This window comes from Lytechinus pictus, chromosome 13 (genome assembly GCF_037042905.1).
Source record: "Lytechinus pictus isolate F3 Inbred chromosome 13, Lp3.0, whole genome shotgun sequence".
Lineage (NCBI taxonomy): Eukaryota > Metazoa > Echinodermata > Echinoidea > Temnopleuroida > Toxopneustidae > Lytechinus > Lytechinus pictus.
The window spans coordinates 15,228,146-15,254,076 of record NC_087257.1 but is presented as its reverse complement, the minus strand read 5'-3'; the positions used below and the strand labels follow the sequence as shown (position 1 = coordinate 15,254,076).

General features: G+C 35.4%; 2 protein-coding genes across 8 annotated transcripts in view; one reads left to right on the top strand and one right to left on the bottom strand.

Annotated features, from left to right (window-relative positions):
* The first annotated feature begins 1,599 nt into the window (after positions 1-1,599).
* On the top strand, positions 1,600-7,659 carry LOC129274564 (uncharacterized). Its single transcript, XM_064108486.1, has 2 exons — positions 1,600-1,893; positions 2,900-7,659. Exon 2 carries the CDS (start codon positions 3,021-3,023, stop codon positions 4,896-4,898), a length of 1,878 nt encoding a protein of 625 aa, XP_063964556.1. The 5' UTR covers positions 1,600-1,893; positions 2,900-3,020; the 3' UTR covers positions 4,899-7,659.
* An 8,711-nt stretch (positions 7,660-16,370) lies between these two features.
* Positions 16,371-25,931, bottom strand: part of LOC129275056 (ATP-citrate synthase-like) — a 61,693-nt gene continuing 52,132 nt past the window's right edge. For 3 of the 7 annotated variants that reach the window (XM_064108461.1, XM_064108460.1, XM_054911829.2), the window contains 3 exons: positions 24,291-24,373; positions 22,225-22,301; positions 16,371-20,312 (listed from right to left, as the gene is read on the bottom strand). In XM_064108461.1, coding sequence (XP_063964531.1) covers positions 20,224-20,312; positions 22,225-22,301; positions 24,291-24,373 — 249 coding nt within the window. In that variant the 3' untranslated portion in view covers positions 16,371-20,223. The remainder of the gene's footprint in view (positions 20,313-22,224; positions 22,302-24,290; positions 24,374-25,931) is intronic. The other 4 variants (XR_010295446.1, XR_010295445.1, XR_010295444.1 and 1 more) reach the window with 2 other exon arrangements.

The following is a 25,931-nucleotide window of genomic DNA, read 5'->3' as shown; positions in this document are numbered from 1 at the left end:
CTACTACTACTACCACTACTACTACCACCACCACCACCACCACCACCACCACCACCACCACTACTACTACTACTACTACTACTACTACTACTACTACTACTACTACTACTACTACTACTACTACTACCACCACTATACTACCACCACTACTACTACTACTACCACTACTACTACTACTACCACTACTACTACTACTACTACTACTACTACTACTACTATTACTACTTGTACTACTACTACTACTATTACTACTACTATACTCCTACTACTACTATACTCCTACTACTACACTATTATTATTACTACTACTACTACTACTACTACTACTACTACTACTACTACTACTACTACTACTACTACTACTACTACTACTACTATTACTACTACTGCTGCTACTACTACTACTACTACTACTACTACTACTACTACTACTACTATACTACTACTAATACAGTTACTACTACTACTACTACTATACTACTATACTCCTACTACTACACTACCACTACTACTAATATACTACTAATACTACTACTACTACTACTACTACTATTACTACTGTTACTACTACTACTACTACTACTACTACTACTACTACTACTACTACTACTACTACTACTACTACTATACTACTATACTCATACTACTACACTACCTCTACTACTAATATACTACTACTACTACTACTACTACTACTACTGCTACCTACTACTACTTCTACTACTACTACTACTACTAATACTACTACTACTACTACTGCTACCTACTACTACTTCAACTACTAATACTACTACTACTACTACTACTAGTAGTAGTAGTAGTAGTAGTAGTAGTAGTAGTAGTAGTAGTATTCTACTACTATTACTACTGCTGCTACTACTGCTACTATTATACTACTACTACTACTTCTACTACTACAGTACTACTACTACTACTACTACTACTACCACCACTACTACTACTACTACTACTGTTACTACTACTACTACTACTACTATACTACTACTACTACTGCTGCTGCTGCTGCTGCTGCTGCTGCAATCCCTATTCTCCTGCTGCTATAGTTCAGACTGCCTACCCCTCTCCATTTTATTCCTTCATCCTTAATCCAACAATCCTCGTATTCATCCTTTACCCCCCCCTCCTTCATTTTCCAACAAAATGGTGATTCGAGGGGCGGGGGGGGGGCACGGACCTCGATTCTGGATCCATCATCAAAACACCCTCCCACTCAATGACAGAATGATAAACTTCCTCATCACATCCTGGTATGACTCGGTCATTTTTAGTATCTCCTGCTCTAATGACTACATTCATGTACCCTCCCACTTTTACATACATTTCTGTGACTTGTTTAGAATCCATTTTCCCACCCACATCCACTTGGGGAAGCCTTTGCAATTATAATTGCTCAAGTATATATGAGGTAGTTCTGGGAAGTCCCTTCTCTGATGCCAGTTGTATAGCAAGCCCAGTTCGCTTTGGTTATTTTTAGAATCTCTTACAGACACAATGGGGCTCTAGAAGGAAGTGATCGCCAATATTAATGGTGAGAAAATATCCTATGTTCTATTACAACCCAACCAGCGAGACCCCTAGACAGCATGTTTACCATAATTTCAGGACTGCCCGTGTATGTTTGGCGGAATCAATCGCCCCAATGTACAGCCACCACTCTCCGTGGACTTTGAACAAGGAATCATCTTCATCCTCATCACAGTATTCAGACAATTTTCTTTTATTTCTCGAGCGGAATTTTGACAACCTGATTTTATAATCAGTCAGATCAGAATTGGTGGATGATTCATATCTCCGTATCTACCCTGGATTAACTTGACACGTTCTCACTTCAAAATCGGAATATTTTGGAATTGAACCTATAGCATCCGAATAGTAAGTATATGAAGGTGTAATTACTACATCATCTTTTTTTTTCATTTCATTTCATAACATTGTTGTATACCATAGATTTATGATTGAACGATCTACGTAAAATTTATTTTCGGCCTCCATGCGATTTAGTCAGTTTCTTATGATGAGATATAGAATGTACTTATCTTTAATCACACGACAGACATGTATGCATCAATGATAGCCTCCTTAGCTGTCTGGTGCACATGAGTTCAAATTATTATGTGTCCCGTTTATCTTATTACCCTAGTGAATATCACTTAGTTTCTATTAACTAGTTTCATGATGTAAAATAAGTGGAGAGCAGACAAAAAAAATGAGAATTGAAATTTAAAAGAGTACGTATTATAAGGGGAAAATAGCTATGAAAACTGATTAGAATCCTCAAAATAGCAAATTTTAGGTAAAATTTTCAGCTTGCGCTTCGCGCTCGCTTTATTCATTCAGGTCTTACGAAGTACCTAGTCTTGTAGAAATAAAGCTAACATTATACTTAAAAGTTTCGGTCTTAAGGATGATTTGCTTCCTCACCCCCCCCCCCCCCAGACGTGCATGGGCTTGGGGCCATAGCATGACTCCCAAAAGCTTTACGACCAAGAAATAAAAGAAAGGGCTGAATATGAATATCATGTCAAAACCTATAACAAAATTTTATTTTGCCCTTTACGCCATGTCTGGTCTCCTAATTTTTTTTAGACTAACTCCCTCCTCCTAAACTGCAAGAAAAAAACCGAGTATAAGGTAGATGTTTTATGGAATAGGTTGTTTGGTAATTGTATCTATTAATATTTATTAGGATGTGGGGTTCTCATTATGTCCTCGCGACAAACCCCCTATATTTTTTTAAAAGTTAAGTTAAGATCAGTTTACTTAGGATAGAGAAATTGCCCTTAACGCTGTTTGAAATGACACAATTTGAATGTAAATTAATATTCCTTGTGGGGATCAAGATCTAATTTACCAATATTCCTTTGGTTCTGCTTTACAGGCAACGGAGGAAGGACGTGGGTGTTGAAACACTTTTGTGTCTGAAACTTCCTTTGTACAGCCTTCATCTTTTTGGATCTTGTGTAAACTTGACTCTTTGGAAATCCCGACGAATTATCAATATGGAAATAGAAAATGATGCGATAGGAGAAGTTGGGTGTCATCTAACATGGCCAGAACTTCTTAAAATAACTCAGGAACAGCTTGAACGGTCCTGGAACTCACTTGAAACGCGGAAGGTAGAATTTTCTGAGCTGCCGACATATTATTGCTCCATCAAAAACCTTCAGGGGTTCATCTTGTATTCACTGAATGATCAGAAAACAGCTGAAGAAAAGTTTGATGAAATCATGGAGTTGGACCCTAACAACATCATCGCAACTGGAAACCTGGCAGTTCTCTATAGGCGCCAGTCCAAATTGAAACTTTTCCATGAATTCATAAAGAAGTTACAGAAGCTACTGTCTGATCGAGACCCTGTATATCTCGCTCGTGCGTATGCTGATCGCGCCCATGCGATTCGCCACTTTGAACAGGACGTTCGTCCTTTCAGTTACACGGCCTTCATTAAGAAGGCAGTCGAGATCGGAGCTGAGACCGACGTCCCAGAAAAGGCTGAATGGATTTTCGACTACGGCCTCGCTCTTTACCGCAGAGACAGTCAGCTAGTTGCAGGACAAGCAGCAATGGCAGTGACAGAACCCAGCTTCAAGGAAGCCATCGTGTGCTTTGCCTCTGTCACAGAAATGGTGGATGCTCCACCGGCCTATCGCGCCCTCTCCTGGGTGTTTATGGGAATTCTCTTACGGACTAAGACATCAAGATCCCTTGGACAGGCCTTACTCGATACTACTCACCTCCATTCATATACGTCAATGGACTGTTATGAGCAGGCACTGTCACTGCAGCCTGATCATCACATTGTGCTACGGAGAGTTGCCTCTGAACTGACCTTGATGAAGCAGTTCGACCGTGCAGAGAAAATGTTCCAAAAGTCAATTGAAAAGGAAGCTTCGTGGTTCGGACATCGCCACTTAGGTTTGCTATACCTAGCTATGTACGAGGATGATTATGGTAATGATTCGAAAGTAACATCGGAACAACTCAGTCTACTAGCGAAGGCTCAAGAGCAATTTCAGACAGCACTGAAATTCAAGCAGGTCCACGCAGATCATTCTGATCTAGGTTACATAGCCTTTCTCAGAGGTGATTACGACACAGCCGTTCAAGAATTCAGTCTTGCAGTGCGGTCTAGCCATGACGACAATTTCGACATCGTCGAAACACACTCACGGTGGGCACGGTGCCTCAAGAAAATGGGCGAAGAAGAGGGCGCCCTTCTGCAGCTTTCAGAAGTTCAGAAAGCCCAGAAGAGACTGCAGAAGCAGGTTGAAATCTTACGAAACATCTTTACGCACAATCACGGCATCAATTGCTGTGGTTTTGAATGCGACTTATCACGATTTGACTACTGCTCTTCCGAACGACAAGGATTCGTGAACATTTTATCCGAGAATCAATGTGCTTACATCAATCCTCTTTCACCTCTTCTGCACCGTCAACCCAGCTCGTACAAGTTTGATTTCTTCGTCAGCTTCACCCACATCGACCACAAATGGACAGTCTCGTTCGTGAAGAGACTGGAAAAGGATTTCGACGTCCGAGGTTGCATCCGCTACCGTGATTACGCGTACGGTGCGACCATCGCAGAAAACATCGCAGAGAACATCGACGAATCATATCGGATAATTCTGATCTTGAGTCCCGATTCGCTCAGGGATCACTGGTGCCGTTATGAGCTTCAGAGAGCGCACATCGAAACCCTGAAGAGAAGGTGCATCGTACCTGTACTTTTGCGGACGTGCAAACTACCCCGAGAAGTCGAGAATCTCACGCACATCAAGTGTAACCGGGGCCAGTTTGCATTGGAGGACTGGTATCGGCTTCGAGAAACTCTTCGACAAGACGAAAAGAAGACCAAGATGAACTTGGACAGTTGACTATCTGTACCAGCATCTCATACTGAGATGGGATCAGAAATTAAATCTGGTATGAAAAAAATTCCTGTCAAATTGAAAAGGACGTTGCGCAGATATGTTATGCATTAACGTTGGTAACTTTCTCAATTTCTTTGTCGTATAGGTTTAAAAACAATAATTAGAAAAATATAGCATCCTTGTAGTCAGATAACCATGACAACAATAATAAGCCATTATTTCCGTGTTTTTGACTGCATAATTATACTCAAGAATCGCTTGCCAACGCCATTTAACCAGTTCACAGACATAGGTCAAAAAGAGAAAACACAAATTACAGTTTCCAATCCACCAGTCAATGAATCCTCACTTTACTTTGCCACTACTTTAAGCATGTTCATCCAAGTCGTGGAATCATTTTGCCCGGCCCCCGCCCCCCCCCCCCGGATGTATATTCAAAATCAATCTTTATTCGATTTGTAGTATTTTAAATGCATTCGAAAACACACACACCCTGTATGAATGGAGGTACTTAGAAATTTGGCTATCTGAATTTTGAGAGGATTTCTTTTAATTTTGACTTTCCGAAATTTGTAAGGAGGTTAAATGCAGCTTTACCTCCCGCCCGACCCTTCATTATTATATCTGATTCTGATAGCCCCTATCCCCATTGATTGCATATAGCCGTAAAGGGTAGACCCACAATGTATACGTGATATAGGCAGAAGTGTTATAGCTCTGATTGGTATTAACAGTAAGCATTCCATCCATTAATAGGGAGTTTTAATTCACACCGCTACTCAGAACGAATCCTCGAACACAACATTGAAAATGCAATTTGAATTACAATGAAAAAATGGGAGGTCTTTGTCGAAAAATGGTGAAGAGTAGTTTTGTTTTACGTTTGGGAGCTGACGAAAAATTGCACATAATGTCGTTTGTCCAGAGTCCAGGACGAAACTGCTGTTTCGATCCACCAACCCTCGACAAAGACTTCGTTGTCATGAATGATATTTGACAATAGATTCTCTATGTTCTTGAAAGCGTTCTGTGTGGAGGGTGCGAAAATTCCGTGATTAATCTACACTAATGGGTTGAATATTTCACCCTTTAACTGTCACACTGGAAGCTCTTTCGAAGGCTAAACTTTTCACTAAAAATATGCCTTTTCCACCTTTATGAGTTGTACAGGCGGCTACATTCTACACCATGAAGGGGGTTCATGTAGAGTTGAACCGTCTACAATTGGTCAAAATCTGCAGCCTTTGAATGCAAAATCTCTGCACCATTGAACTCTGCAGAGTTCCAGCATTTAGGGTGCAAACAAGACAAAAGGGATGTATATTTTCATGTGGTTGCACGATATTACACCAAAATGTGCCACCATTGTGGCATGGGGTGCAGATTTAACCTAACACGAGTTATCAGAGTTATTTTAAATATGAAATAATAAGATTTTCATGAATGTGCTCCCAGTTCTTAGTAATTCGAAGCAATTTCATATGTTTATATTGTACATGTATAGATATCTATTTTTTTCATGAAAATAGATCTAAATTCTCTAATATTTGTTTATCTAAGACATCACATGATTATCATGATAATGATAACTTATATTTGAGATGAACATATATATATATATATATATATATAGACACATTTATTTGCAGCGAAATTTTATGTATTCTCATTTTTTACAGAGTGACAAGATAACAGAATGTTCATTCGATGTGTGCCTTTATAATTGATAATTAAAAAAAAAATATGTTTAACGCTAAATGAATCGGTAAAAAAATATGGTACTTTATTTTGATGAAAGGATATTCACAACGTTTAAAAAAAATTAATATGTATATTATTACTTAAGTTGTATACTCAAAATTACCCTTTCCTGCATGGTGGGAGTAATTGAATATAGATTCGAAAATTCTCGGGGATTTTCTCTTCCTCTTAAGTAGAAGTGTAATAGCATTGGTAATATCTTCATAACATAATAGCAAATTGTTTTCGATTGGATATTTTATTAGAAAATGAACATGGTTTCTATTTATTACATATTCTGACTATCAATATTACTAAGACGCTCTTTACTTTGTATAACTTTAGACTGTGTACAGTGATGTGGTGCATTTGTTCCGGGGGCACTGTAAGGTGGCCTCCATGCTTGGACTTTCAAAATGGACCCTAAAAAAAAGCATCCACCGATCTCCATGATCTCAGAGTACCCTAAACAAGTATTTGTCATGTTTTCTTACCCTGAATAATGCCTTATATATTTTGTTTTCATGAAAGGGGTGAAAAGTAATTTATTTTGACACCATTTTCACTGTAGGCCTACACACGTACATGGAGTCGGTTTCGTTGGTTTGCCCGGCTGCATCATTTAGCTTGAGGACGGTTGCTTCCTGTACAAGTATTTTTTTATTTCAAAAAGACAAAATAGCGTGACAGAGTGTAAAAGAGTTCTGCCCTTTTATAATGAAAAAAAAACACCGCTCTCAAATATCATGTCAAGAGGTTTTATATTTCCGGTATTTTTCCTCACTTTCATTTTCGAAATCATATTAAATTAACAGAAGCCTAAAAAAATGGCATACAAAGTGACAATTGACAATTACTTTTTATTACGAATTTGTGTCATGTTAAGTCGAAAGGAATTAATTCTGATAACTAGGAAAATGAGTAATGTTAGTCCAACCTCGGACGAATAATTCCCGCTATACTTACTCAAAGCCTGGTATATTTGTATAATATATTCCATAATAAATGTGAGATCTTTGCTTTATATCTTTGACTTGTTTAACAATCTTTTATTTTGGAAAGTCCTTCTATTTATCTTTTTTTTTTTTTTTTGGGGGGGGGGGCTAGGGAATAATGTATTGAATTTAACTGTAATTTTAAAAAGCAAGTTTAAATGGTGGTGACGAAATGATAAATATTTAGTGAGTATTAACGTATAAAAGATATCTACTGATGGGATCGCAATTGAAATGATAGAAGCAGTAATTGGCAATATGAATGTATGAATAACACTAACCTTAATGATAATAATCTTCAGTGATATATCTCCCTTCTTTTCCTCTGCACCTTCCCGTCTTCGTTCTTCTTTTATTCCTCCCCTCCCTGTTCTCCTCCTTTTTCATTTTTCTTCTTCTTCTCCTCCTTACCCCCCCCCCCCTTCTTCTCTTTCTTTTATATCATCATCAAAATCACGTAACCATTATTATCAGCATCTGCATCATCATCACCACCACCACCACCGCCATCATCACCATCATCATCACCATCATCACTATCACCTCTGTCACCACCATCATCATCATCATCACTACTACCACCACCACCACCACCACCACCATCATCATCATCATCACCACAATCACCATCATAACTATCACCACTACCACCGCCATCATCATCATCATCACTACCACCAACACCAACATCATCAACATCATCAATATCATCACAGAGACCCTCTCCTGGTGTGTATTTGAGTGTGGAGGTAAAGATCAAAATTTATATGAATCACACAAACATGTATAAATATCCAAGAAATTGAGTTAAGTGATCTAATCGGTCAACTCCACTACTTGAATATTCATACACATATTCTACTAAAATAAGTGACGGCACAACGGCAATCTCGAAAAGGTTTTTCACCGCTGCAAATTTTTGCCCCAATTCCAGATTTAACCGCGTCCACCATCATTGTCAATGTAATCATCGTTTTGGTTGGTGACTCTGTGTTTATACCAGTCAATTATCTTAAAATATTATCAGCTGTTATTGGAGAACCCGATGTCACATTATTTCAATCTTCTGAATTTATATTACTTCAGATATTTATATATCAAGGAGGTCCAGAAGACTTTGGAATTCGAGAGTCATAGGATAACTGAATTAGAAAGAAAGAACTTGGACCTGCATGGAGAAGGCAAACCAAGTGCTTGAAAAGAGGGCTTCTAGCCAAGATGTTGAGGCGAACTTGGCTGAACGTATAGCGAAGAAAGACAACTTTCGTGTTGTTGGATTGAATGAAGCGGAGGATGGCAAAGATGAGGATTGTATCAAGACTGTGGAAGATATTCTTTCATCAAAGTTCAGACTAAAAATTAAGGTAGAAAGTGCTCGACGTGTAGGAAGAAAAGGAGCAAAACCCAGACATAAAGTGGTAAAAACTTGTTCTCGTGAAGACAAAATTCAAGTTATGAAGGAGGCGCGAGTTGCCCTAAAGAAAGAAGGCTTTTACTTTATAGATGATCTGACAAAGATTGATCTTGAGGAAAAGAAAAATACAAGAGTCAAGTTCAAGATCTGTACGCTAATAGTCCAGGATAGAAGAGGCATAACCTTGTTTTTTCATATAAACAATATTTTTCTGGGTTTCTTGTCAATTCGAGGGTGCTGATTACGAATCTGAATGATGCCACTCGTGTAACCTTGAGCATTTTCCGCAAATTGGCAAAATCCAATATGGCCGCCAAAATATGTAAATTACCCATGAAAATCATAAAATTGCCAGCAGATTGGCTATAAAATGTATGTAATTGTGTTGCAGGTGTGAAATACTCTGAAATAATGTTTTTTGGAAAAAAAAATTATTTTGTTGATATTCAAAATGGCCGCCATATACCCTATTATGTACAATATGAATAGGGAAAACTAATTTTCATGAAAATGATCCCCAAAGTGCAAATATTTGTGATCTATGGACGAAGTAATGTATGGAAATCATAAAGCTAACAAGATATATCATTTATTATGTCATATGTGGGATAAATTGTTGCATTTTGTATTAAAAGAGCCGCCACTGGCTCAAATATACTATAGCAAAGGCGGTCAAAAAATCACAAGAGTGAGCACTAAAATGCATATTATGAAGACAAACGATTGGAATACTGACTAAAAACATAATTGTTCACAAAATATATCATTTAATATGCCATGTATGTGATAAATGATGTATTTTGATATTCAAAATGGCCGCCAAAGGCCCTAAAAGTATTATGTACAATAAGAAAGAGGACCAAAGAAATCACAAGAGTGAGCACTAAAATGCATTTATTCATGTTATTTGTGATAAATGAATGGGATACTGTCTAAAAAAACATAATTTTAACGAAATATATCATTCAGGTTTAAAGTTTGTGTTAAATACTGTATTTTGACTTTCAAAATGGCCGCTATAGACATTGATTGTATTATGTACAATGCGAACTGGGAAATCAATTTTCACTGGAGTGAGCACCATAAATGCACGTAATTTTGATCTATGAGTAAAATATTGTCTGAAAGCATAATTTCCAACAAGATATATCAGTTCTCCTGCCAGTAGTTGATAAATACTTTATTTTGAAAGTCTAAATGGCCGCTACATGCCCTCACATTATTATGTACAATGTGAAATGGGACAAATGATTTTAACAGATTTTTGCTTTGCTTGACTTAATGGTGGTGTCAGTGAGTAAAATATTGTCTGAAAACATGATTACTAGCGAAATATATCACATTATATAAAATTTTGGTGATTAATGTTATATTTAAAAATTCAAAATGGCCGCCATATATATGCCCTTTTGTGAAAATTATCTGTCCTCATTCAAATATTGTACATAATACAGTAAGGGCCTATATGGCGGTCATTTTCAATTTCAGAATGCAGCATTTATCACCTTCATTACACCAGATATGATATATCTCGTTAGAAATCATGGTTTTAGACAACATTTCACTTTTACATCACAATTATATGCAATACTTATAGTCAAGCAAAGCCAAATTTTGCCAAAATTATATGTACCAAATCACAATGTACATAATACTTTTAGGGCCTATGGCACCCATTTTGAATTTCAAAGTACAGCATTAATTACCTCCATGACCAATATGTGATGTATTTATTTGGAAATCATATTTAAGGCAATATTTTTACTCGTTCATCAGAGTTACATACATATTTTATGATTCCCACTGAAAATAAGTTTTCCTAAACGCATGTATTTAGTTGGGGTTTGTAGCGGCTATTAATTTTGAATGTCAGTGTTTATCACTTACATGGCAGAAGAAATGCTATATTTCATAAAAATCATGCTTTCAAATAATATTTCACTCATACAAAAGGATTACATTGATTTCACAGCCAAGCAAATCCAAATTCTTACAAAATGTCATGTCCCCATTTACATTGTAGATTATACTGTTAGGGCCTATAGGGGCCATTTTGAATTTAGCAATACAGCATTTATCTCGTGCATGACCAAAGAAATTATATATTTAGCTAGAAAACATGTTTTCAGACAATATTTTACTAGTATATCACAATTACATGCATTTTATGTTCTTATTCTTGTGAAAATTTGTTTCTCCATTCGCATTGTACATAATGTATAATGGGCCTATGGCGGCCATTTTGAATTTCAAAATACAGCTTTTATCACATAAATTGCATCTTAAATATTATATTTCGTTAAAATTGTGTTTCTAGCCAGTATTCCACTCGCTTATCTTAATAATATACATTTTAGTACTCACTCTAGTTATTTTCTTTTGTCCCCATTAACATTATTACTGTCAGGGCGTTTGATGGCTTTTTGAATACTAAAATGCTTCATTTATTATATACATGACATAACAAATCACACATTTCGTTAGCAATCATGTTTTCATCCATTAGTTCACAAAAAATCACAATTACTTGCATTTAGTGTTTACTTTTGTGAAAATTATTTTTTCCACATTCATATTGCACATAATGTTGAATACAGCGGTCTATGGCGGCCATTTTAAATATCAAGAAAATAATAATTTTTTTTCAAAAATCGGTGTTTTCTGAGAGTATTTCACTCCTGCAACACAATTTCATACTTTGTATAGCATGTATAGCCCATCTGCTGCCTGCTGGCAGTTTTATGATTTTCATGGGTAATTTGCATATTTTTGGCGGCCATATTGGATTTTGCCAATTTGCGGAAAATGCTCAAGGTTACACGAGTGGCATCATTCAGATTCGTAATCAGCACCCTCGAATTGACAAGAAACCATTAAAATATATTGTATATATGAAAAAACAAGGTTTGGTAAATTTTCTATGGGGCCTATCCTGGACTATTATAAGGGCACCAAGCTCCGTTTCTTTAATGGACAATGGAGAGTAAGTGGGGGAGCAAAGTATTTTTCACCATAATGCACCTTTAACTTTTTCGGACAAGATGAACATTATTTGCTTTGAGTATAGTCACTGTGTGATGATAGGAGTAATGTGCCTCTGGGGATCTATACCATTCATGAGGTCTTTGTTTCTGTTTAATCTCTCCCAGTTCCTCCCACCCACTTTCTCTCTCTTTCTCTCTCTCTCTCCCTACTCTATTTACTCGGTATCTACCCTTTATCTCTCCACTGCTCTCTCTCTCTCTCTCACACGTCCCTCTCCCTTTCTCTCTCTATCTTTTTTCTTTTTTTTCATTTTGCCTCCGACGGAGATTCTGCTAGGATCGAAAGCCCCTTTTTGACTTTCTATCTTTTTTCTTCTCAGAAACAGGTTTGGGTGTTGATGGATATTAAACAGAAAGTAATCTCTGATGGAGGGGTCTTACATGTGAACCTCTCTTTCTTTTGAATCTACATATTTCTCTTGTGTATCAATTGTGTGTGTGTGTGTGGGCATAGACCTACAAGTATGAATTGTTTGTGTGAGTGTTTTTTGTGTTTTGGTGTCTGTTTGTTATGTGTATAAGCCATGTGTGTTTGTATGGTAGATCAACTCTGAGTAGTATCATAACAGATTCATATATGTACAAAATATTTAATGTGTCATCGATTTTCTTTAATAATTACTAGTGGATACCATTGTTGAAGAAGATGTAAACATAATATTAAGAAGTTGTGATTACATTAATTGTGAGGTATTTGATCAGAATAAGGAGGGGAATTTTGATCATATGCATTTGAATGCCAGAAGTTTATGTAAAAATTATGATGATCTGTTACCTTTACTGTCATGCTTAAAACATGATTTCTCAGTAATAGGTGTTACCGAAACTTGGTTTAAAGATGCTACTGATATCCGACTGTTTCAGATACCTGGATATTCTTGTGTTCATAAATGTAGGGCAGGAAAAAACGGGGGTGGGACATTGTTTGTATGTAAAAGATGACTTAGATTTTGAATTACGTGAAGATTTGTCTGGTTGTAAGACAGGGTATGAAGTAGTCTTTGTTGAAACAACAATTCACTCTAAAAAGGTTATTATTGGTTGTGTATATAGGGCACCAAACTATGATAGTATGTCTTTTATTGAGGATTTTGAACATCAGCTACAAGTTGTAAGTAGAGAGAACAAGGAGATCTATTTGATGGGTGATTTTAACATTAATTTATTGAATTATGATAATGATCAATGTGTTAAAAGTTTTGTTGATTTTATGTACTCCTTTGGAATGTTTTCTCTTGTCACAAAACCTACTCGTGTAACAGAAAGCAGTGCAACCCTGATATATACTATTTTCACTAATTGCATTCAAAATGAGTTTTGCTCTGGTGTAATTTACTCAGATATTTCAGATCATATGCCCATATTTTGTGTAAGAAAGGATTCCTTAGTAACTCCTGTTAAGAAAAGTGAAAAAGATATGAAACGGCTTATTAATGATGTAAGAATCTCAAGGTTCAAACAACACTTAGCTGAAATTAATTGGCAGGCTCTGCCCTCAGTGGAAGGCGTTAATGATTTTTACGAAGTTTTTCTACAAAGGTTTCTCGGCCTATACATTTTTTATTTTCCACTAGTTAAGGTAGCAACAAGAACAAAATGTAAGAAGCCCTGGGTAACTCATAGTTTACTGAAGTCGATAAATCGTAAACATAAGCTTTATAGTACTTACATCAAGAGACCCACAGCTGAAAGTAAAAAGAAGTATATTGATTATAAGAATGTATTGATTAATGTTCTTCGCTCAGCCAAGAAAGATTATTACAATGATTTGTTCAACGATGTTAAAGGTGATATCAGGAAGACTTGGACTCACCTTAATGAATTGCTTGGACGTTCAAATAGGCATTCTATTCCACAAGAGGTGAATTTCAATGGTGTACTTTTATCATCAGCCAATGATAAGGCTAAAAGCTTTAACAAATATTTCATTGGATTGCCCCAGAAAATATCTACAGAAATTCCTCAAGTACCACAATCTCATCGTGATTATATGACACGATGTAAAGATAATGCTTCTCTGTTTTTAAACCCTGCAACAAAAGCTGAGATAATTAATATTGTATCGTCTTTAAAACCTTCTAAATCGAGTGGTTCTGATGATATCTCGCCTCGAATTATAAAGGAGAGTATTCAAATTTTTGTTGAACCTTTATGTAAAATCATTAATATGTCATCTCAGGGGGTCGTTCCAGATAAACTAAAGGTAGCTAAAGTTGTGCCGGTGTATAAAAAATCTGATGTCATAAATTATAGGCCGATAGCATTGTTACCAATTTTTTCAAAGATTCTAGAGAAAATAATTTATAAACGTTTAAATGAGTTTTTATCTAAAAAGAACATCTTGATTCCTCAGCAGTGCGGATTTCGTAGAAACTTCTCCACACAAATGGGTGTTTTTAACTTATTGAGTAATATCATAAAGGCTATTGATGAAAACAAATATTGCCTGGGGATATTTTTAGATCTGTCAAAGGCATTTGATACCATTGACCATGATATCCTCCTCAAGAAACTGGAACACTATGGAATTCGTGGTGTAGCATTGTCATGATTCCGAAGCTATTTGTGTGATAGGACACAATTTGTTATGATAGATAGATCTAGATCCAAACATGCTACGATTAACTATGGTGTACCTCAGGGTTCTGTTCTTAGTCCCCTGTTGTTTCTGATCTATATAAACGATATAATACATTCATCAACATTATTCTCATACTCTGTTTGCTGATGATACAAGTCTGATGCTATCTGATAAGTCAGCAGAAAATGTGTTACTGGTTGCAAATCAAGAAATTAAAAAGCTGTATTCATGGTTTTGTTGCAATAAGCTATTGTTGAATATTCAAAAAACCAAGTGCATTATTTTCCGCTCTAAGGGTAAAAAGCTTCCAGGGCGTACAACTTGTCTTCATATAGGGGGTCATGATGTTGAACCAAGTGCAAATATTTTGTTTCTTGGGTTATATATCGATGAGCACCTATCCTGGAAAATTCATCTAGATGCTGTCTGCACAAAGGTGTCTCGCAGTGTAGGTGTTATTTATAGGTTAAAATCAATTTTACCTGAAATGATACTGATAACAATATACAATAGTATTGTTCTACCTTATTTGACATATTGTAATGTTGCCTGGGGAAACACTTTTAAGTCTTATCTTGATTAATTGAGAGTATTGCAGAAAAGGGCAATACGACTTATAACAAATTCTAATTATAGACATCCAAGTACTCCATTATTTCTTCGTCTGAAAATGCTACCACTAAGTGTACTTGTGTCGTTCAATTGTGCATTGTTCATGTTCAAACTACAATCAATGCCTCAAGAATGTACCTTTAAAAAAAAAATTCTTCCGAATTCACAAATACATAATTATAATACACATCAAAAAGATCTTATTCGTCAGCCATTTGCGAGAACAAATGTCACTCTGACCTCCTTTCATATATCATGTATTAAAGAGTGGAACAGTTTACCTGTTGTTATAAAAAATAGTAAAACTCTTTTCATGTTCAAAAGATTATCCAAAACTTGCTTTCTTAACAGATTATGACTATTTTCCTTCAATATGTATTTTAAGTTGATGTATTTGCATTTAAGTTGATGACCTACTCATAATTTATGTTTAGTACATGTATGTGCATATGTGGGTGGATGTGGTTGTGTGTGTATATATGTGTGTTTGTAATGGTTTTCCATTCTATTTATAGCATCTTAACCTTATTTTATTTTTTTTCTCTCTCTCTCCTTTTGTATCTTGTAGATTAGTATATCCTATGTTTTATGTTAATAATCATAAGTATTCCAGGGCCCTACTCACAAGCTTTGCTTTTAAAGGGTCCTAAAACCAATTCGTCTATGCTATAATCTAATTGATGTATGTTTTTGTACTCATTTAAGTTGTATGTATATCTATTTTGATTATGATGTGATTTTTTTGGTTTTGAATAAATAAACTTGAAATTGACCAGCATGTGTTAATTCAGTTTGTAATGTTTCGTTTTGTAACCCACGTAAATACTTTGACCTGCCGTTCATTTGGCTGGACCTGGTCTCTTTACATACCTATATTTGTTTTATACATTATCAATGTCTTGAACTTGAACAAAGTCATGATGAAACTACAAGATGAATCTAAAATTAGTCTCTATCAAGACCAGATTCAATCTCAGATTATCTGGCCATGAAATTGAATTTGGCTCATTTGCTCATTAAGAGAGACCAATGTCATAGCTCTTTGATTAGAGCCAAAATACACATACAAAATCAAATCAAAAGCCACTGTTGATTTGCTCAATACATAATAACAAGGGAATGTTATTGCTTTATTACATTTTATCCACATGTACACCTTGCACCAAAAAAAACTATCAGAATAAAAATAAAATTAGAATGAAAATAAACTTAGTACAGTACATAATATATGTACGGCTGCTACAATGAACAAGGTGGTTCGTGAACCACAAGTCTCGCCTGATTTTGCGATGAAAAGAATATGCAAAGAAAAAATGCCAAGCTGTAATTACTTCGACTTTAAAACCTGATTATGGTTTATAAATACCAAGTAGGATAGGCAATTTCTAATTAAATGTATGAATTACATAAAATGCATCTACATGTACATGTATTGATGATTTGGTCACATAAATAATGGAAACTATTCAAAGAAAACTAGAGAGCTTTAAGCTACATGTTTATCATATCCTGCGACTTGGTCGATCTTGTAGCCTTCTTTGATTGCATTTTCATAAATCAATTCTTCATATAGAATGGATAAGGTGGGATAGTCATTAAATATACCACAATATTATTGTGCATCATTTTCACTTGCTAGACAAACAAATATACCGTAAGGGCACTAGTATTCAACCCGTTTGGAGAGTTTCCTCAAATATATAGAAATATAGAATTTACCTGAATCTCAGACCCGTCTTATTTCCAAGAGCAAATGCTGGTTATTCTTTTTCCGTTATTTTTTTCTTCAACCAGTTGACTGTGTGTGCGGGCGATCGAATTATAAGGCGACGGATTTTGGTACTAGTATTCAACCCGTCGGCACTAGTATTCAACCTAGCGATGAAAGATGGCCCTGTCTCTCAATCTGCCCTTGTCCCATCCGACTATGGACTAGACCAATTGAGATGAGACCAAACAGGGAATTAATCAAAGCCAGAGATTTACATAGATCTAGATCTAATTTAGCAATCTAAACCCTTTTGAGATTTGCTATCAATCCTCACTAGGTTGAATACTAGTACCATTCAGTGCAAAAGGCCATCGCCGCATAATTCGATCCTCCGCGCATACAGTCGACAGATTGACAAAGAAAATATCGACAACAGATTACCCTGGAAATAACAAAGGTATGAAATTAAGATAAATTCCCTATTTCTAAATATTTTGGAGAATATGTCAAAATCTTTGAATTATGCCGGGTTGAATACTAGTACCCATACGGTACCAATAGCAAGAATGAATACATAATGTTTGACCAAAACCAGGCTTTGCCAAAATGTCAAATTTCCAATCAAAACACCTAATAAAACACTATTCACTGGCGTAGTTTCCAGCAGCAAACTTATTGTTCAAAGGGGGGGGGGGAGTCTGTAGTGTCACCCCTCGCCACTTCAAACTTTAGTAGCATGGCATTATCATGTACAGTATCTTTGCCTGAGAATCTATTAATTTTTTACTTTAACAGCACTACTGTTCCAATGCTATTCTATTGCAGGTGTATGATAGGTCCTTAAAAGGACAACCCAAACTTCATGTTTAGACAAGTACGTTTTTGCCATCTTCAGAACCACTGTTCAAATCCATTGGTTTGGCAAAGATTGAATACATGTAATTTTCCCGCCATAACAAAGCATTTACACTTTTACAAAGATATCAACAAATTTTCATGTAACTGTCTACCATGATGAAACTACGGTATAGGGTTAACCACTGTAGTAATAATTCATTCTAGGAGGCTCCTTTGAAACAACACCCACTCCATTTGAAACTTCAATAGTTGCAATGAGAGTGAACATTCTTCCATATGCTAATCATATGCAAAATAAATAAAGGGGGCCATTCAAAGCTTTGAGCTGTATAATCAAGTTTAGAACAGAAGTAATAAACATTTCTAAAAGCATGAATGTACGTGTATCTAAACATTAATTCATTGTTTCCATTGCACATGAAGGAAGATTCAGCTAAAATTTATACCAAACAACACACACAGTACTAGCAGTAGTTTAGAACACAAATTATCGAAGTATTCTCCTTGTGTTTCCCCGTTTGAAATCTATGGAGCATTATGAATTTTGAGGCTTCATTATCATCGGTAAATGTAAATCTAACACTAATAGAAAGCTTCTAGAATGTACATCTCTCATCCTGAAATAACAAAAAAATGATTTTTTTTATACTTTGAATCTAGGGTCAACATGTGTCCAATCTAGAAAACAGATGTCATCATTAATTTACCATTATGACACTAAAGAAATATGATACTGAATGCGGAGTATTACGACACATGACAATGAGTTCAAAAGTTAGTTTATTTAATTAATTCCCCATCAATATGAAAACTTCTCACATAATGTAAAAATAATAATTCAAATAAGTTGATCTTTACACATAACCCATGTGATACATCACTATCATGATCTATCTTTCATCATACATCAAATTATATTACATTTATGAAGAACAAAAATAGCATAACAATCTGTAAACCTAACAATGCTTTCATACACCAAAAAACAATGGCTATTCCAACATTGACATTCTGTAGCAATATCCATACAAGAACTAAAAAAGTAACAATAATTATTCAACATAAAGAAACAAAAAGCTTACAGTTAGATAACCTTCCAACATCAAATCACGAAAATTATACATTCATATGGTTCAATACATACTTCATACTATAAATGAAAGCTTTTAAGCACAGAAAGTGATAATAAATATTGTTTTAATTACCACTTAACACTATGAATCTTTAGTATCTAAAACCTTTTTATGTTTACATAATTTATTTCATTGCCATATACATTAAGCTCAATGTAGGATAGTTCAGGGGATTCTTTAATCTATAATCACCGTACTTTACCTGGGTGAAATGAATCATGGGTAACCAGCAGGAATTCATTCCTTGAAATGCTGAAGCGCATGCTGGTTGCTCTGCTAAGGACGGGGTAATAATATGCAGTGCTTAGAAACATTATAGTATTAAGTGATATTTTATTATCATTATTAGCAAATTTTGGTAAGAATGAGCAACAAGGTAGATCACATTTTTATTTCTCAATCAGCAGGTTCACAGAATACAATTTCTTTTTTAAGACTTCAGAGGAGACAATGTTCCTATTCATCTCAAGATAGCTATGTCACATGGCAAACAATAACAATACATATTACTAAACAAAAACTTAATTTCCCATACCTTTTAAAACATCTTCAACCACATCTTGTAATCATCTAATGCATTACGGACATGATGTGTACTGATATAAATATAATTCAAGTTTCACAACACAATTCACAAACTCAGGAAAGGGGAATGGCAAATCATGAACCTTACAATCAATCACAAATCTATTTGGGATTCCCAATTCAATCACACACCTTGCAATTAATTACAAATTTCCATTTGATTGCTGACCTGCATTCTTGCGACAAGAAGTGTGAACTGATTTGCAAAAAATAAAATTAATCTTTCAATTGTAAATGTGTATCAGATACATGTATTTGCAATTGATTGCAAATATTCTTGCAAGACCCTTTCAAGAAAATATGCTCACAATATCCTGCAATATAAGTTAAAACACATGAAATAGTTATCCACAATCTGGAACATTGACATTTATGATGGAGGAGATGCATATGATACTTTGGTCTTTAGGTCTTTAGAGGACATCAGGGGGTTTTCACAAACATCTAAGTTTGACTAAGAGTCACACCTAACTTCCCATTTGCCAGTGACATATGCTGCATCATCATGTTATACAGGTATGTTCAAGGGACATGCACTTATGCTATTAATCAGTGACATTATGTGATGCATATAATGCGCACATATATGGCAATTAACCATGACTTTTTAATCAGACTTAACCATTCGTGAAACCGACCCCTGGATGCTGTGGACTCAGTGAGCCTCGGGGAGAACGTAAGAGATATCGTCCCATGGATGGCGGTACAGTCCTTGCTTCAGTCGCTTCTGATCCAGATAATGACCTAATGTTAGACAAAACAATGAATTAGACCAATGCATAATACACTGAAACTTGATTATGTCAATAATTAGATTATCTTAACCTGTTCTGTTAGTTCAATGATAAAACTTGCTGCCTGAGTATAGTACACAAATTAAATAGAGACCACTCAAGGCCAAGGAAGAGAGGTAAACTAGTCTTCATAATAATCAAGATGGCCCGTATTCTGAAGTCAGGTTTAACTTAGACCATGGTCTAACTCTGTGCTAAAATTATGGGAAGCCAAAAGTGTCAAAATTTGTATTACGTTGTATGTTTCTTATGTTCACTGTGCTCTTTCCTGATTCATCGATGGTGAAGACAATCTGATATTTATACTTCCTAGACAATTATGAATGATTTCAGAGCCAAATTAGCTGAAATATGATATCTCTTCTGTTAGTGATTTATGTAACAATTGGCTATCCATACTTAAACCACAACTTTAAACCTGAGTTTAAGTTAAACCCGACTTCAGAATATGGGCCACTGTCTTTAACTCTTTGCCCGCCTTGGACAGGATCACTCCTTTGCCACATTAATCTCAAGGTGCAACCTCAAGAGGAGTTTTGCATTAACTATGCTAATTCAGCTTACAACAGCTTTTGATTGGTTTATTGTAAAGAAAAGCTTTGTGTGTAAAGAGTACAATGTGATGCCCACATCATGTGCTCAGAGTCTATTGTGAATAGAATGTGTCTCGAGTTGAACTCGACAGCCTGCTGTACGTGATTCTAGTCGAAAAAAGCGGACAAAGAGTTAAGGACAGGTTGGTGTTTCAGAAAACTGTAGGTAAAGATTAACATGACTTTACGCATTTAACTAGAACATGTTCTTAGGTGATCAGCTACAGGAGGATATATCTCATCGCACAAGAAATGGTCATCAGGGTACCATTTCATAAAGACGGGTTATAATAACAATTGCACAATATCTACAACAAGTTTACTATCAGCAACTCAAAATGGATGATTTCAGTAGATTTAAACTGTTATTGCAAATTTGTTATCACAAGTTTTTAGAAACAGGCCCAAGTCAATGCGTTAAGTCATTCGTGACATACATGTACCAACAGCTTCGTGAAACAGCCATAAATTCTTTACGTGTACATGTTTCCTTGGGGATAACCATTCGCAGGCAATCAACCGAAAACTCATTATTGACAAGTGGTCAAGTGGTTCAATCACAAAACAAAGTTTGGCTGTATGTAATTCATGTTCATGTACCACTATGTATAACTCGATAGGCTTCTCCACAATATGATATGATGACAATATCAAAATACTGTCATATTTTTAATCTTCAAATGGATGGGCAATATTGGGTAAAAGGACGTTTCCACATCATGTTTCAGACAAGAAAGTGCAGCAAACTGGGGCCCGTTGCAGAAAGAGTTGCAATCAATCGCAACTCTAAAACTCATGCGCAACTTGATTTTCAACCAATCAACAGCGCGCATTTGGGACTTGCGACTGATTTTTTTACTTGCATTTAAACGCAAGTCTTTCTGCAACGGACCCCTGATGAGGTAAGGTCATAAACCCAGATATTGTCTCCATTATATGATTAATCTAATTCACCGGGATCAAAAGACAAAGGCCTTATGCTTTGTTAGGTAGTTAATGGTTGACTGCACTTGTAATTTTTCTATTTATATCTAATAATTTCTCTTTCTATTTTAACCCCCACCATCTTCATGCAAATCAATATTTCTTGACACAATGACTCATTAAATATCAGACAATGAAATTAGCATCTTAATCTTCATTCATTGGATTTCTCAAACAATGCAATGTTACAAAAGATGGACCAGGAAATAAGACGATTGCATGATAAATGAGTGTGACAAAATGTTCTTTGGAATTCTTTTAAATGATCATAAAAGTATGACTCACCGATGAATCCCATGCTACGGCCGAGAACAAAAAGACCATTCAAGACTCCAATTTCAACATACTCATTAGCTTCCTCACTGCAAAAAAATCAATTAATATCAACAATCAATTCTAGTGTTTTTTAACTTTTCAAAATATGAACTTATACTAAGCACAACAAAAAAGGTCCCCTATTTGATTTCAAATACTCTATTTTTTTTCATAAAACAGATTTTAGCGCAATGATAAATTTCGGTCAGGAAAAAAGCGCTTTTCATGAAATACTATGAATTTCATGATCTTTCTGTTTCCTGTATCGCAGAAAACTGGGGAGTGGAGACTCTTGCTTACAAAATACCAGTAATAATGCACATAACTAGCAATGCATTAGTAGCTTAAGAAAATCTCTGTATCGAACGTGAATATATTTAGAACATGGTCATAATGATCATCAATTTGAAGTTTTATTAGCCTTGAGGCCTTGTATCTTTTTCTTTTCATAGTAAGATGACATTTCATTTTTTTTTTCATTTACAAGAAGTGAGAGTAGCCAAATGGGAAGTATAAACTTCTAGACTTGAAGATGTAATTGCACATCTGATCTTAAAGCCCCTCTCTAAAGTTTTGGTTAAATTCCCCAAAAGTATATGTGACTATCTCAGTTTCATTACTACATGTACAGGTGTACATGATGTGTAAGACTATTTAAGTGTGATGACGTAAAATAAACATGAATTTACAGATATGCCAACATTTAGATATGCAAAATCTGGACAAACAATGTCCAGGGGGGTGACTATGCCCCAAGTGGGGGTCAGGGGCGGAGCCACATGCAGAGGGGTGAAGAAAGCAGTGCCCCAGAAGCTCCTGGATTTTAGCAACTTTAACCTTTAAAGGACTGGGCTATTTGAGATGATTGGGGATAGGGGGGCTTGAATGGGTCTATGGCAATCTTTCCCCACATATCTTTTTTTTTTCACATTAAATTTCAGAAATCATAACATCCTGATTTTTGCCATTTTGAAAAATGGAAATCAGGACAGTTGGTACTGTAGGTCTGGGTTTATTAGATGTAATTTGAACTTTTCATTTTTTTTTTTCTCTCCTTATTTTTTTTCCCCACATATCTTCTTTTTTCACATTAAATTTCAGAAATCAGAACATCCTGATTTTTGCCATTTTGAAAAATGGAAATCAGGACAGGTGGCATGCCTGGGTTTAGAAGATGTAATTTGCACTTTTTTTTTTTTCTCTCTCCTTTTTTAAAGCCCTCACTGACTTCTTATACATTCAATCAAGTACATGTACTAGTATCATTTATTGTTGATAAATTTGGGACAATTTAAGTGCCAGTAAGCTAAGGATGTGCATTTTTCAAGCTCACTGAAAATCAAAGAATTCATTTTCGGCAAGCTTTTGTTTGGTTAGGGGATGGCAGGTCGCATGTATCAGTAAACCATACAACCAATACAGACGTTTACTTTACAGACTTAAAACACTTGATATAGTATCATAAGTGAAGGTCCTTGTTTACACGACCTCAAATCATGAAATAAATGAATCACTTTCTGCTATCAAATTTGTCCTTATGATGTAAGTTGTATTTGTGGAAGCTTTTGGTTGATAAAAACAAATAGATACCATTCTCTGCATGTACATTCATGCTAATTTTTCAAAATGAGCAAGTCATGGTGCATTGGAAATGAAACTCTGTATCAATCACTTCAAGAAAGGAATACCCTATTTGCAGGTCCTTATAGAAAATGACTGGTAGCAAAATGTTTCTTAATTAGCATATACTTTTTTCCAAATTACTCATCATCACTTTAAGAGGGAAAAACTCTATTGCAGGTTCTTGTACAAAATAACTGTTACAGAAAATGCTTTCAAATTAGTATACTTTTACAGATTACCAATCATTTTTAAAGGGAAAAAATGAATTTTGGTACAGAAAATGCTTCCAGATTTATTGTGCTATATTACTTATATTATGTAGTATCATTTTTATCAAGTCAAATAAATATCAAAGTTGTTGCCAATTTTATAATACACACTACGGATACTGATTGTGTAATATGATTACTTACGCTGTGAAAGCTCCGCAGTTCCTGAAGAGGTCAACCATAGCGACACCAATAACACCATCAACATTCAAGATGAGGTTGGGTTTCTAGCAACATGAAACAAAAAATGAATAAGGAAATAATGTCAATGACAAATAAAATGCAGATTCAGACACATTCACATTGAGAATCCAAATCAAAAGTCAAGAGTTGCGTCTTCATCGGGAATATTGCAAGGGTCTTTACATATTATAATTCTCACACTCATTATAGACTAATTATGGGGGAAAAAATAATGCTGATGTGAAAGGGGCTTGGCACCATCATGACAGGATACATGCTGAAAGACCTGACAGACTTTTGCTATTAGAGTCTAAGAAACCTGAATCCTGCAAGCGTCTTTTCACCGCTAATAATGCTCAAATAATGATGGGGAATGTACGATAGCCGCTGTAAAAAGTGAACTTTCCTGCCAGAAAAGATGTAGGCCGACCTTTACAAAATTCTAAGCCAGAATTAACTACACGTCTTAGACGGAATTCCACTCAGCATCTTTTCTTTTTTCCTATAAAAAGTGCAGTTTCCTGCTAAAAGAGATGAACCTTAACAAAATTCTGAGCCAGAATTAGCTACATATGTTTTAGATGGAATTCCACTCAGCATCTTTTCCATCACAAACTTCTAAAACAACAAACAGATGAAGATTGGGAAAGCTGTTTTGTAATCATGCATGCAATTAAACCCTGGTTACATTTTGAAGATACCCAAAGCGATGCTCTTCTTCTCTCCTTATATTAGAGGTGGGCTATACATATATTTCATGTACAGTATTAGGTGTCAAAAGATGCAAAAGTCTGTATAAAACAAAATTTAGGAAGCGGCCCGGCATATAACACAGTGGTTTCAATTCAACCGCAAAACTTGATGAGGTGGGGGGCATAATGCCCCCTAAGGCCTTAAAGGGTTAAAATCAGTATGGCCTTGTTTCAATACCTTTTAGAATATTTTAAAGGACAAGTCCACTCCAACAAAAAGTTGATTTGAATAAAAAGAGAAAAATCCAACAAGCATAACACTGACAATTTCATCAAAATCGGAAGTAAAATAAGAAAGTTATGACATTTTAAAGTTTCGCTTAATTTCACAAAACAGTTATATGCACATCCTGGTGGGTATGTAAATGAGGAGACTGATGACGTCACTCACTCACTATTTCTTTTGTATTTTATTATATGAAATATTCTAATTTTCTCCACATTGTCAAGTGAAACAACTATTAATTCCTCCCTGAACATGTGGAATTAGCATTGTTTAATACTATAGGGTTCAGTCAAGTTGGTCCTTTTTGTCAAACTTGTAAAAAATGAAATATTGTATAATTCGAACAATAAAAAACAAAAGAAATAGTGAGGGACATCATCGACTATCTCATTTGCATGTCACTCAGTTGTGCATATGACTGTTTTGTGAAAAATAATCGAAACTTTCAAATGTCATAACTTTCTTATTTTACATCCGATTTGGATGAAATTTTCAGTGTTATGCTAGTTTGATTTTTCTCTCTATATTCAAATTCAAATTTTTCTTGGATGGACTTGACCTTTAAGCATTTTTGACAATGCCAATGGATATATCAGGCTACATGTAGTAAACATATAAATAGAC